The 14,687-nt window shown below is 37.2% G+C and overlaps 1 protein-coding gene across 2 annotated transcripts in view; it reads right to left on the bottom strand.

Annotated features, from left to right (window-relative positions):
• Window positions 1-14,687, bottom strand: part of F8 (coagulation factor VIII) — a 210,351-nt gene that overhangs the window by 58,347 nt on the left and 137,317 nt on the right. For both annotated transcript variants that reach the window (XR_010727831.1, XM_066249411.1), the window contains exon 13: window positions 11,737-11,946. Coding sequence is in view for 1 of the 2 variants with exons in the window: in XM_066249411.1 (XP_066105508.1) it covers window positions 11,737-11,946 (210 nt within the window). In the remaining variant the exon portion in view is untranslated. The remainder of the gene's footprint in view (window positions 1-11,736; window positions 11,947-14,687) is intronic.

Below are 14,687 nucleotides of genomic sequence, written 5' to 3'. Positions count from 1 at the left end.
TGTTCCACTTCTCCTTTATCCAATCCTCTATCAAGGGACAATTTGGTTGTTTTCATTTTGGCTACTGTGAATAATGCTGTGATGAACACGGGGGTACATGTGTCTTTACGTATCAATGTTTTCAAGTTTTGAGGGTAGATACCCACTAGAGCAGGGGTTGGGAACCTATGGCTCACGAGCCAGATGTGGCTCTTTTGATGGCTGCATCTGGCTCACAGACAAATCTTTAATAAAAAAATAATAACGTTAAAAATATAAAACATTCTCATTTATTACAATCCATTTCCTACCGCGCATGTTCATGGTTGTGGGTGGCTGGAGCCAATCACAGCTGTCCTCTGGGACAACACCAAATTTTTATTGGATAATACGTAATGTACACGGCTCTCATGAAATTACATTTTAAAATATGTGGCGTTCATGGCTCTCTCAGCCAAAAAGTTTCCCGACCCCTGCACTAGAGGGATTTCTGGGTCATATGGTAGTTATATTTTTAATTTTTTGAGGAACCACCATACTTTCTTCCATAATGGTTATACTAATTTGCATTCCCACCAACAGTGGATGAAGGTTCCTTTTTCTTCACAGTCTCTTCAACACTTGTTATTACCTGTCTTGTTGATAATAGCCAATCTAACAGGTGTGAGGTGGTATCTCATTGTAGTTTTGATTTGAATTTCTCAAATAGCTAGTGAAGATGAGCATCTTTTTATATATCTGATGGGTGTTTGTATGTCTTCTTGGGAGAAGTGTCTGTTCAGGTCCTCTTCCCATTTCTTAATTGGATTGTTTGCTTGTTTGTTGCTGACATTTGTGAGTTCTTTATATAGTTTTGATATTAATCTCTTATCGGAACTGTTGTTTGCAAATATCATCTCGCATTCCGTTGGCTGCCTATTTATTGTGTTGTGGGTTTCTTTTGCTGTGCAGAAGCTTTTTAGTTTGATATAGTCCCATTTATTTATTTTTGTCTTTACTTCCCATGCCTTTGGTATCAAATTCATAAAATACTCTCTACAGTCAAGGTCCATGAGCTTAGTATCTGTTTTCTTCTATGTAATTAATTGTTTCAGATATTATATTTAAGTTTTTGATCCATTTTGAATTGATGTTTGTATAGGGGTACAAATTATAGTAAAGTTTTCTTCTTTTGTATGTGGCTTTCCAACTTTTCCATCACTATTTTTTGAAGAGGCTTTCTTTTTTCCATTGTATGTTTTGATTCCTTTGATGAAGATGATTTGTCCATATATATGTGATTTTATTTCTGGGCTTTTGATTCTGTTCCATTGGTCTGTAGGTCTGCTTTTCTGCCAATACCATGCTGTTTTGATTATCGTGGCTCTGTAGTATAATTTGAAGTCAGGCAGTGTGATACCTCCAGCTTCATTTTTTTCCCTCAGGACTGCTTTGGCTATTCGGGGTTTTGTATGGTTCCATACAAACCTGGTAATTTTTTGTTCTATCTCTTTTAAAAATGACATTGGGGTTTTGATGGAGATTGCATTAAATTTGTATATTGCTTTGGGTAATATGGCCATTTTAACTATGTTTATTCTTCCAATTCATAAGCATGGAATATTTTTCAATTTTATTGTGTCTTTTTCAATTTTTTAAACAATACTTTGTCGTTTTCAATATATAGGTCCTTCACATCCTTTGTTAAGTTCATTCCTAAGTATTTTATTTTATTTTTGTTGCAATTATAAAAGGAATTGTTTTTTTAGTTCATTTTCCAAAGTTTTATCTTTGGCATATAAGAAAGCAATAGACTTTTGTATATTCATTTTGTATCCTGTGACTTTACTGTATTGGTTTATTGTTTCTAATAGCTTTCTGGTGGAGTCATTGGAGTTTTCTATACACAAGGTCATGTCATCTGCAAAAAGTAATACCTTTACTTTTTCTTTCCTGATATAGATGCCTTTTATTTCTTTCTTTTGCCTGATCACTCTGGCTAAAACTTCCAGAACTATGTTGAATAAGAGTGGAGAGACTGGGCAGCCTTGTCCTGTTCCTAATTTTAGAGGAAGAACATTCATTTTTTCACCATTAAGTATTATATTAGCTGATGGTTTGTCATATATGGCCTTTATTATGTTAAGGTACTTTCCTTCTATTCCAATTTTATTGAGCGTTTTAAACACAAAAGGATGTTGTATCTTATCAAATGCCTTTTATGCATGTATTGATAGGATCATACAGTTTTTGTTCTTTGTTTTGTTGATGTGGTGTATTACATTGATTGATTTCTGTATGTTGAACTAACCTATGCTCCTGGAATGAATGCCACTTGATCATGATGTATTCTTTTTTTAATGTGTTGTTGTACTTGATTTTCTAGTATTTTGATTAGTAATTTTGTATCTGTATTTATTAGAGATATTGGTCTGTAGTGTGTGTGTGTGTGTGTGTGTGTGTGTGTGTGTGTGTTGTTCTTGCTAGGTTTTGGTATAAGGGTTATGTTGGCCTTATAAAATGTGTTGGGGAGTATTGCTTCTTCTATTTTTTTCAACTCTTTTGGAAAGAGAGGCACCAAATCTTCTTTAAATGTTTGGTAGAATTCACAAGTGTAGCCATCTGGTCTTGGATTTGTTTTGGGGAAGGTTTTTGATAGTTGTTTGTATTTCCTCCCTGCTAATAGGTTTATTTATATTTTCCGTTTCTTTGTGACTCAGTCTAGGAAGATTGTATAGTTCCAGGAAATTATCCATTTCTTCTCATTTGTTGAATTTGGTTGCATATAATCTTTCATAATATTCTACTATGAGTTTTTGTATGTCTATGATGTCCATAGTAATTTCTCCTTTTTCATTTTAGATTTTGTTTATATGCATCCTTCCTCTTCTTTCTTTAGTGAGTCTAGCCAGAGGTTTGTCGATTTTATTGATTTTTTCAAAGAGCTGAATGGTAACCTCAGTGTTCCAGGTCAATGCTTTATCCACTGGGCCACCACAGGTCAGGCCACTGACATATATATATATATATATATATATATATATATATATATATATATATATATATATATATATTTCTCTATCTAATTTAGTTCTGCTCTAATGTTTACTATTTTATTACTTTATCTGACTTTGGGTTGCCTTTGTTATTCTTTTTCTAGTTCTGTAAGGTGTGATGTTAATTTGTTTTTTCTTAGGATCTCTCTTGTTTCTTGATATAGACCTGTAATGATATAAACTTCTCTCTTATACTGCTTTCACTACATCCCAGAAATTTTGATATGTCGTGTTGTCATTTTCATTTGCCTGTATATATATTTTGATCTCTGTTTTATTTCTTCTTTGACTTAGTCATTTTTTAGAAATACTGTGTTTAATTTCCACATTTTTGTGGGTTTGTTTACTTCCTTTTTATAGTTGAATTCTAATTTCAAAGATTTGTCATCAGGCCCTGGCCGGTTGGCTCAGTGGTAGAGCGTTGGCCTGGCGTGCAGAAGTCCCGGGTTCGATTCCCGGCCAGGGCACACAGGGGAGGCGCCCATCTGCTTCTCCACCCCTCCCCCTCTCCTTCCCCTCTGTCTCTTTCTTCCCCTCCCACAGCCGAGGCTCCATTGGAGCAAAGATGGCCCGGGCGTTGGGTGGGAATGGCTCCTTGGCCTCTGCCCCAGGCGCTAGAGTGGCTCTGGTCGCAGCAGAGCTATGACTCGGAGGGGCAGAGCATCACCCCCTGGTGGGCAGAGCGTCGCCCCCTGGTGGGCGTGCCGGGTGGATCCTGGTCGGGCGCATGCGGGAATCTGACTGTCTCTCCCCGTTTCCAGCTTCAGAAAAATACAAAAAAAAAAAAAAAAAAAAAAGATTTATCATCAGAAAATATGCTTGGTATAATTTCAGTCTTCCTGAATGTGTTAATGTTAGTTTTGTAGCCCATCAAATGGACTATCCTTGAAAATGTTTGACTCACACTGGAGAAGAATGTATAATCTGTCGTTTTGGGATGAAATGTCCTATAAATGTCTATCATGTCCATTTGGTCCAGAGTGTTGTTTAAGGCTGATATTTCTTTATCAATTTTCTATTTGGTTAGTCTATCTAAAGCTGTCAATGGTGTTTTGAAATCTGAAAGTATGATTATCTGCTTTTATTTTTAGATCAGTTAGTAAATGTCTTATATATTTTGGTGCTCTCGGGTTTGGTGCATATATATTAAGAAGTATTATGTTTTCTTGATACAATGTCCCCTTTACAATTATAAAATGTCCATTTTTGTCTCTGGTTACCTTTGTCTGGAAGTCAGCATTGTCAGATATCAATATGGCTACACCTGCTTTCTTTGGATATTATTTACTTGGAGACTCATTCTGAATCTGCTTTTGTTCTTACAGCTTAGATGCTCTTGAAGGCAGGATATGTTTGGGTTTTGCTTTTTGATCTAATCTGGTACCCTGTGCCTCATTATTGGTGAGTTCAGTCCATTTACACTTGGGGTGATTTTGATGCTTGAGGATTTCCTATAGCTATTGTATGCTTTGTTCTCTGGTAGCTCTGTGTCTCATTTAGTTCTTCTCTTTTGTGTTCCTGTCAGTTGTTTTTGTTTGGTGGTATTCCATACTTCTTTACTCCGCTTCTTCTTTTTATAAGGTGTGTGTTTCAGTAGTGGCTTTTTCATGGGTGATTACCATTAGATTATTAAGAGAAAAATGTTCATATGTACAAAAGTCCTTTGTCTTATGAGTGCTTCTGTCCTCCATCCTCCTTTGCTACTGTAGAGCTTTATCTTCTGCCTTTTAATGTTATTGTTGTCACAGATTATCTTTGTTTTTATTGTGACATTGTTGGGGCTTTTACTTGTAGTTTTGATTTGTTTTTTTTTTTCTTTGTGTCTGTTTGAATAACCCCCTTGAGTATTTCCTGCAGTGGGGGTTTTCTGTTGATAAAGTCCCTCAGCTTCTGTTTGTCTGCAAGAATTTTTATTTCTTCTTGATATTTGAAGGATAACTTTGATAGTTATAGTAATCTTGTCAGGTAATTCCTGTCTTTCAGTATTTTGAATGTTTGTGTCCACTCTCTTATGGCTTATATAGTTTTTGCTGAGAAGTCTAATGATAACCTAATGAGCTTTTCTTTATATGTTATGGTTTCCTTTTCTCTAGCTGCCTTGAGAATTCCTTCTTTGTCATTGATATTTGACAATTTTTATAATTACAATGTGCTTTGGAGTAGGTCTGTTAAAAAATTATGACAAGTGAATAAGAAAAACACAGTAAAAAAGATCAAAAGCAAAACACCCACAAAAATAAGAATAAAAATATAAAAATTAAAGAAAATAAAATTCAAAAGGGAAAAAATAAAAAAGAAAAAGATAGAAAAAAAAGGACAAAGGGAAAAAAGGAAAACAAAGAAAAAATATAATTTGCTTTTGCAAGATTTCTTCCAGTAAGTGTTGGTGTATTATAACTTTTAAGTCTGTGAAGTTCCTGAGCTGTCCTTCACTGAAATGTTGCTGTTGCAATGATGTAGGCAGGGCTGCAGTTATTTTGGTGGGTAGGGTGTTTTGTGAAGGCTTTAGGGCCTTGGTCGTATGGCTTTGGCTTTACGGCTTCAACTTCAGCTTTATGGCTCTAACAATGGTGATCTTTGGCTTCTAGATGCTCCTTCCCCTGTCACAACAGACTTGAGGACCAGACATGGAGCACCTCTGATTTTCAGGGGAGAGGGGCTCTGGAGAGATAGATGTAGGGTTTGTGTTTGCCACTCTCCATACTTTGAGGTGAGGGAGTTTGGATTTGGGAGGCTGGGGGGCTGCACTTTAGTTTTCTCTGTATCTGCCAAGTGTGAGCTGCAGGAAGACCACAGGAACACTGGCCATGACCCTGTGCTCTGGTTGCTTTGGTTTATTTTCTCTCTGCCTCTTTATCTCATCACTACTCCTGGCAGTAGAAGACTCAGTCACTCTGAGTTTCCCTCTCTATATCCCTCAGACAAAATCCAGAGATCTCAAGCTTCCTCTCCTCCTCATAGTCCAGCAGAGAAAACAAACAAACAAACTCAGCCACTCCAAGTTTGTCTTTTTCCTCTCCAAAACTCACCATGAATGTGTTTTATTTTCCACACCCCTTTTCACCTTGTCCCACCTTTAGTCCATTCAGTGTGTGGATCTTTCAGGTGTACCTGTGTGAACAGGTGGGGTTCTTTTTCTGCATTATAGTAGTTCAATTTGTTGAAATTTCAAGGAGAGAGATTAAGAGTATCTCTTGTGCTCCTATTACTCTGACTCAGAAATCGGGTTCTTTATTATGCATCACATTCTCCTTATCCATCCATTCATCAATAGACATAGGTTATTTCCATATCTTGGCTACTGTGAATAATGATGCAGTAAACATGAGAACACAGATATCTCTTTGAAATTTTTATTTCATTTCCCTCGAAGTGGGATTGCTGGATCATATGGTAGTTGTATTTTTAATTTTTTTAGGAAACTCCATACTGTTTTCATAGTGACTGAACTAATTTACATTCCTGCCCTCAACACACGAGTCCCTTTCCTTCACATCCTCATTGGCACTTGCTATTTCTTGTTATTTTGATGGTAGTCATTCTAACAAGTGTGATGTGATAACTCATTGTGGTTTGATTTGCATTTCCTTGAAAATTAGTGATGTTAGGTACCTTTTCATACACCTGTTGGCCATTTGTGTGTCTTCTTGGACAAATTTAATAATATCCCATGAGTCCTGTAGGCCTTCTTCATTTTTTTTCTCCTTAGAATGAATAATTTCAAAAAATTTCTCTTTGATTTCCTTCTTTTGAGTGATTAAGTCTGCTGTTGAAGCTCTTGCATTTTTCATTTGATTCATTGTATTCTTTAGTTCCAGGACTTCTGTTTTTTAAAACTGTCATCTGTGTTGAATTTCTTATTTTGTGCATGTATTATTTTTCTAATTTTGTTGAATTGTCTGTATTCTCCTGTATCTTGCTGAGCTTCCTTAAAATAATCATTCTGAATTCTTTTCCAGGCAATTTGTAGGTCTCCATTTCTTTGGGTCAGTTACTGGAAAATTATTGTATTCTTTTAGTGGTGTCATGTTTTCTTGCTTTTTATTTTTTACTTTTTATGTGTGTATGTGTATTTTGTATGCTTGCCTTAGTGTCTGCACATTTGAAGGAGCAATTACCTCTTCCAGTCTTTATGGACTGTCATCTGTGAGTGGCTGTGAGTGTGGCAGCAGAGTCAGGTTCCAGTTCCAAGGAAGGCACGCACAGTGACATAGTCTCCATGCAATTCTGTCAGCTGAGGTCAATATCAGAAAAGACTGGGTAGGATGGTTTTTGGTGGCCAAGGCTGTATCTATCATGGCAGTGATGGTGAAGGCTGGATTACTTGTGGCAAAGGCTGCTGGGATCTTTTTGGTTTTGTTTTTACCCACAGATGGAAGTACTCACTGATGGGATCTTTCTTGTTTCTGGGTCTAGAAAGTGAGCACATGGGCCTTGTTGGTGGTTCTGGGACAGAGGTGTGTTCTCTGTGGTGGTGTTGGTGTTCAGGGTACAGGCATTTAGAATGGCAGTGGAGTCAGGGTCTTAAGCTCAGGTGTGTGTGAATCTACTATGGCTCCTGGATCTTGGAACATGGATGCACCTACTGCAGTGGTGCCACTGTCCAAGGCACAGGCATGCACAGACTGCCCATGGAACTGGGTGCCAGGTCTCTGTGGCATGTGACAGAACCTCAGGCTCTGGTGGAAATGAAGCAATGGTGGCTTGGTGTTTGAAAGTCAGGGTACAGCAGCAGCATTGACCTATAAGGATGATGAGGCACTTGTGGTGCCTTAGGTCCAGGGAGTGAGGCACAACAGTAACTTAAGCCCTGAAGATGGTGATGGAAAGTGCAATGGAGGCCTAGGCCAAGGAGGTGACAGTGCAGGACACAGCAACAACACATCCCTAGTCCCCCCTGAAAGAAAGTAACTCCATGTCTGGGAATAGTACAGTGGCTTGGACCCTGAGCAGCTCTGTCAGGTGGCTTCAGTATTTGTGAAAACTGTGGGGTCCTCAGGTAATGAAGGCTGCAAGTGTCTATTCAGGTCCTCTGTCTTAAAAATAAGATTTTCTTGTTATTGAGTTGTATAATTTTTTTATAGATATTGAATTTTAGTCCCCTATCAGACATACAGTTTGCAAATATTTTCTTCATCACCAAGCTGCTCCAGACTTACAGATGGCATGACACAGGTAATATATTTTCTATGCTTTTTTATGTAGCCATCCTCATTTTTTGTGTTCCATAGTGTTTCTGATGCTTGTCCATTGTGCTCTGGAGTTGTCCTAGAGCTATTTTCTTTGTATGTAGTTGTTTATTTGTTGGATTTGTGGGGGTGATAAACATTGGGACCTCTATTTCACCATCTTGATGCTGACTACTCTGGAGTGGCATTTTTAAAGTGCTGGGGGAAAAGCCCAATAAAACAAAACAAAACAAATATATCAACCCCAAGTTCTATTTATACACAGTGAAAATATTATTAAGAAATTCAGGAGAAATAAAGACTTTTTAGACAAGCAAAATCTGAGAGAATTAACTAATCATCAGACTTGCACTACAAGAAGTGTGGAAGAGTTGCACTATATATATAAGGGCATAGATAGGTTAAAAGTGAAAGTATGGAAATACATATACCACACAAACATGAACCAAAACAAAGGTGGTTGAAGCATATAAATTTCAGACCAACCAGGTTTAAAAGCAACAAGTACTTCTTCAACAAAGAAGGACATTTCACAATGATAAAATGGTTAATTTAACAAGAATACACAACTATCTTAAATTTGTCAGCACCTAATTTTATTTTGCCTCATTTATTTCAAAACACTGTTATTAAAAGATATAAAGAGAAAAATAACCTCAGCAATTATAGTTAGAGCTCTTAACATATACTGCTTACAAAATTAGGGGATATTTCAAATGAATATGAAGCGATAAAAAAAGAAGCATTTGATTTTTTTTATTAAACAAGAACATCAGAAAAGCAAATGACAAGTCAAAAAAAGTTGTTCAATGATGCAAATGAGAAACAAAACCAACTTTTATTTCATGGTGAAAGTGCACTATAAAAAAGGCTGAAAGTACTGGAGTTATCTGCACATTCCCTGATCTTGAAAGTGCATTTTGAAATATCCCCTAATTTTTGTGAGAAGTGTAGTTCTCTCAGTAACTATAAGAAGCAAAATATCAGAAAACTTGTAAGGATTTTAGCAACATGAGATATCAACTTGACATACTTGACAAATATGTACTAGTCTACTCAAAAACTGCAGAAGACATATTCATTTTAATTGTAAATGGGCCATTAACCAAAGTAAATCATATGCTAAACAAATTGCAAGTCTCAACAAATTTAAAACAATTGATATCAAAGATGATGTCAGAGTTATGGTAGCATGAGAGATACTCCTGATTTTTTCCTTGAAATTTCCACAAGTTGAACAGCTATAACACAGTGAAGGAACCTCAGCAGGGCTCACAGGTCTGCCTTAAAGGTAAAATAAGGTGGAAAGGGGGGTGGAAGATAAAATGCAATCATGATGGGCATTGGAGAGGAAAGGAGATAAACCTGGAGTGATTTTTTTTCTCTCTGCTAGACTATGGGAAGGAGGGAAGCTTGGGCTCTCTGGATTTTGTCTGAGGGATACAGAGAGGAAAACTGGGAGTGACTGGGTTTCCTGCTGGAGGAATGGTGAGACAGAGGGGTAGAGTGGAGATAAACCAAAGCAGCCAGAGCACGAAGTCATGGCCAGTGTTCTTATGGTTCGGCTGCAGCCTGCACTCAGCAGATACAGAGAAAGCAAAAGTGTGGCCCCCTAGCCTCCCAGATCCTGTCTCTGTCACCTCATGGTACTGAGAGTGGCAGAGACAAACCCCACAGCTAGCTCTTCAGAACTAATTACTCCCTTGAAGAACAGAGATTTTTCACGTTCAGTCCCCAGGTCTGTTGAGAGGAGAGACAGAGCACCTGGAAGCTTGAGATAACCATTGTTAGAGCTGCAAAGCTGGAAAGTTGAAGCCATAAAGATAAAGCATAAGGATGAAGCCATAAAGCCCTCACAATATGACCCACCCACCAACAGGACTGTGGCCTTGCCTACATCATTGCAACAGAAACATCTCAGTGGAGAGCCCAGAAACTTCAAAGAGCTAAAAGTTGTAATACAGCAACACCTACTGGAAGAAATTTCTCAAAACTAAAATTTATTTTTCCTATTTCCCCCTCTTTTTTTCTTGTTTTTCTTCTTATTCATCTTAGAATATCATTTTCTTTCAGTTTTATTTTATTTTTTGTGAGTGTTTTGTTTTTGATTTTTTTGTTTGTTGACAATCTTTTTTCCTGTGGTTTCTCTTTTTGTCATAAATTTAAAATTTTTATTTTTTTTTATAAATTTTCATTTTGGGGGGTATTTTTCTGAAATGAGAAGTGGGGAGGCAGAGAGACAGACTCCTACATGGGCCCAACCGGGATCCACTCAGTATTCACACTAGGGGGCAATGCTTTGCCCACCTGGTCTGTTGCTCTGTTGAAACCAGAGCCACTCTAGCACCTGAGACAGAGGCCATAGAGCCATCCTCAGTGCCCGGGCCAACTTTGCTTCAATGGAGCCTTGGCTGCGGGAGGGGAAGAGCAAGATAAAGAGAAAGGAGAGGGGGGAAGAGTGGAGAAGCTGATGGGCGCTTCTCCCATGTGCCCTGGCTGGGAATTGAACCTAGGACTTCCACACACCAGGCCGATTCTCTACCACTGAGCTAACTGGCCAGGACCAGTAGCTCTGTTTCTCCCCCCCTTCTTTTTCTAAGTGAGAGGATGGGAGATAGAGAGACAGACTCCCGCATGTACCCTGACCGGGATCCACCTGGTAACCAACTTCTGGGTTTGACACTCTGCCCATCTGGGGTCATGCTCTTAAGGAAGATATTTTTAGCACCTGAGAGGAGGCTCCACTAAGCCATCCTCAGTGCTGGGGGTCAATGCACTCTAACCAATTGAGCCATGGTTGTGGGAAGAGAAGAGAGAGAGAAAAAGAGAGAAAGGGGAGAGGGAGGGATGATGAAGCAGATGATCGCTTCTCTTTTGTGCCCCAATGAGGAATCAAATCTGGGACATTCACATGGTGAACTGACACTCTACTACTGAGCCAACAGGCCAGATTCACTCTATTTTTTTGTGTGACAGAGACAAAGAGAGAGACAGAGAGAGGGACAGACAGGGACAGGTAGACAGTAAGGGAAAAGAGATGAGAATCATCAATTCTTTGTTGCGGCACCTTAGTTGTTCATTGGTTGCTTTCTCATATGTGCCTTGACCAGGGGACTATAGCAGACCAAGTGACCCCTTGCTCGAGCCAGCAACTTTGGGCTCAAGCTGGTGAGCCTTGCTCAAACTAGATGAGTTTGTGCTCAAGCTGGCGACCTCAGGGTTTCAAAACTGAGTCCTCTGCATCCCAGTCCAACATTCCATCCTTTGCACCACCACCTGGTAAGGCTCTGCTCTATTCTTAATTTAGTAAATACACATAACATTTTGTCCCATGGCAGGTAAAGGCATTTTTTTAGAGCAAAGATGTTTAAATAAAATACCTGTGTGTTTGTGTCATTAAAATACCTTGCAATTTCCAAAATCACTTAAAACAGTTAGTATTTGCCCAAATGTGTGCTAGTGAGCAAAAGAACATATGAATGACCAGTGAAGCAATTACAGATTTTATTAAAAGAATAATATAAATAACTAACCTGGATTTTCCATTGACATGAAGACAGTTTCTCCTGAAAACGGAAATAGGGTAAGTGTGTCTTCGTAGACCATTCTGTGTTTGAAGGTATAACCAGAGAAGAAGACAGAGAGGAAGTCAGACTGTGCTCCAACACTTAGAATGTGCCAGTATGCCACCTCATGCAAACAAACTGACAGCTGCAAACTATCAAAAACATAGCCATTGATGCCTGTAAAAAAAATGAGAACAAGAGGTTTTAACAGTATCAGGATTTTTTTATTTTGAATTGTCATGATTAGAAATGATTATGTTATGCCCAAGAAGAGATAACATTATACCTTCCAGAAAAGTAGACTATTAATACTTGATCAGCTAGGTCCTAATCTCAAGGTGAAGAGAGTCATAGACCACCATGATAAAGAAGGATTTGGATGCTATATGATGGGGGAGGCAAGGCATTTGCATGGTCTCAAAGTGTCTCCATGCAAAATGCTGATTAGTTGCAAGGGAGAAAGTAGTAACTACACAGAGAAGAAACCAGAAGAAAAAAAAACCTTGATCAAGTGATGAAAATTAACATCTGTTAATGTTCCAGATTCAAGGAAACTAATGGGTTTTAGAAAAGCAGGAAAATTAGATCCATTGCAGTATCCAGGACAGGACCTTGAATTGGAGGCAGGAAATGCGACAAAAGGCAGCATTGATTGATACAATTGAAATATTGGCTGCCAATTAGGTAAAATGTATTGTATCAATGTTATATTTTCTAAATTTTATAACTCGACTTTGCTTATGTAAGACAATATTTTTATTCATAGGGATTATATAATAAAGTATTAAGAAATGAAAAGGCATGGTGTCTTTAACTTATTTTTGAATGGAAAATAAGTAATAAAAGTATGTGTCTAAAGAAATGAGAGAATGATAATGCAAATATAGTAACAAAAATAATGAACAAAATGAAAAGGCAACATAAGGAATGGGAGAATATATTTGCAAATAATTTATATGATAAGGGCTTAATATCCAAAATATATAAAGAACTCACATATTTCAATAACAAAAAGAAAAATCTGATTTTACAAATGGGCAGAGGAATTGAATAATATTTTCCCAAAACATATATAAAAATGGTCAACAGATACATGAAAAGATACTAAGCATCACTAATCATAAGGGAAATGTGATCATCAGTGAAATAAGTCAGAGAAAGACAAAAACTGTATGATTCCACTTCTACACGTAATCTAAAAAAATTAGCTCATAGAAACAGTAGAATGGTAGCTACCAGGTGCTAAGGGATGGAGAAAATAGGAAATGTTGGCAAAGGGTACTTCCAGTTATAAGACAAGTAAGTTCTGAGGATCAAATGTACAGTCTGGTGATTACAGTTAACAATACTGTATTTTATACTTGGAAGTTGCTGAGAGTGGATCTTAAATACTGTCACTACAAAACAGAAATAATTATGTGATGTGATGGAGGTTTAGCTAACACTATGGAGGTAGTCATTTTGCAATATGAAAGTGTATCAAATCAACACATTGAATACCTTACACTCACGGAATTGTTATATGTCAATTATATCACAATAAAGCTAAAAACAAAATTAAAAAAAACAACAAGCTTTGTAAAATTTCAAAGATAATCCTTGCTTAATAAAAATAAAAGGGGTATGACTTCCAAAATAGAAAAGAAAAATATGTAATTAATAAATCCTAATCAACCAAAAAAAGCAATAAAGAGAAAAATGTAAAATCCAGAATAAAAGCAAACACAAAATAAAATAGTACAAATAAATCCTATGCAATTGGGCTAAACTCACAAGGAGATAAGGTTAAGTTGATTTTGAACAAGATAGAACATCTAATCCTTCTTCTCTAGACTTATATTGCCACACTTTTTCATGATACACTTTTATGATTTTGTTCTTGAAACAATATGAAAATAAAGTGATAGAGATATGCATAAAAACACTGAGGTAAGACTCCTAACCCAGAATGATTAGCACATACCATACTGGCTCGAAAAGCATATCTCACTCTACATATACACATAAGTATGTGTACAGTTTCTGTTTTGTGGTCATTGTTTATTTTACAAAAAATGATCATATTACACACAATTTTCTGCATCTATCTTATTCAACAGTACCTTTAAGAAATTTCTCTAAGTGGCCTGGGTTTAACTTTAATTCATTTCTTTTTTTTAATCTTAAAATTTTATTTAGAGAATTAACTTTAACAGGGTGACATTGATCAATAAGAGTACGTAGGTTTCAGGTAAATATTTCTATAGCATTTGAACTGTTGATTATGTTGTATACCCATCATCCAAAGTCAAATAATTTTTCATCACCTTATACTTGTCCCTCTTTACACCCTTCCCCCACCTGCCACCTGGCCCACTCCCTCACATCCCCTTCCCCAGAGTAACCACTTCACTTTTATCTATGTCCATGAGTGTCAGTTTTATATACCACCTATGTGTGAAATCATACAGTTCTTAGCTTTTTATGGTTTACTTATTTTACTCAGCATAACATTCTTGAGGTGCACCCATATTGTCATAAATGTCATTATGTCATCATTTCTTATGGCTGAGTAGTATTTAATCATACCACATTTTCTTTATCCAATCCTCTATCAAGGGACATTTTTGTTGTTTCCATGTCTGAGCCACTGTGAATAATGCTGTGGTAAACATGGGGGTGCGTGTGTCTTTACATACCAATGTTTTTGAATTTGGGGGGTAGATACATAGTAGAGGGATTGCTGGGTCATATGATAATTCTATTCTTAATTTTTTGAGGAACCACCATACTTTCTTTCATAATCATTGTACTAATTTGCATTCCCACCAGCAGTGAATGAGGGTTCCTTTTTCTCCACTACCTCTCCAACACTTGTTATTACCTGTCTTGTTGATAATAGCTAATCTAACTGGTATGAGGTGGTATCTCATTGTAGT

Source organism: Saccopteryx bilineata, chromosome X (assembly GCF_036850765.1).
Source record: "Saccopteryx bilineata isolate mSacBil1 chromosome X, mSacBil1_pri_phased_curated, whole genome shotgun sequence".
Classification (NCBI taxonomy): Eukaryota; Metazoa; Chordata; class Mammalia; order Chiroptera; family Emballonuridae; genus Saccopteryx; species Saccopteryx bilineata.
The sequence above is the reverse complement of the archived record's forward strand: the minus strand, read 5'-3'. Positions and strand labels throughout refer to the sequence as shown.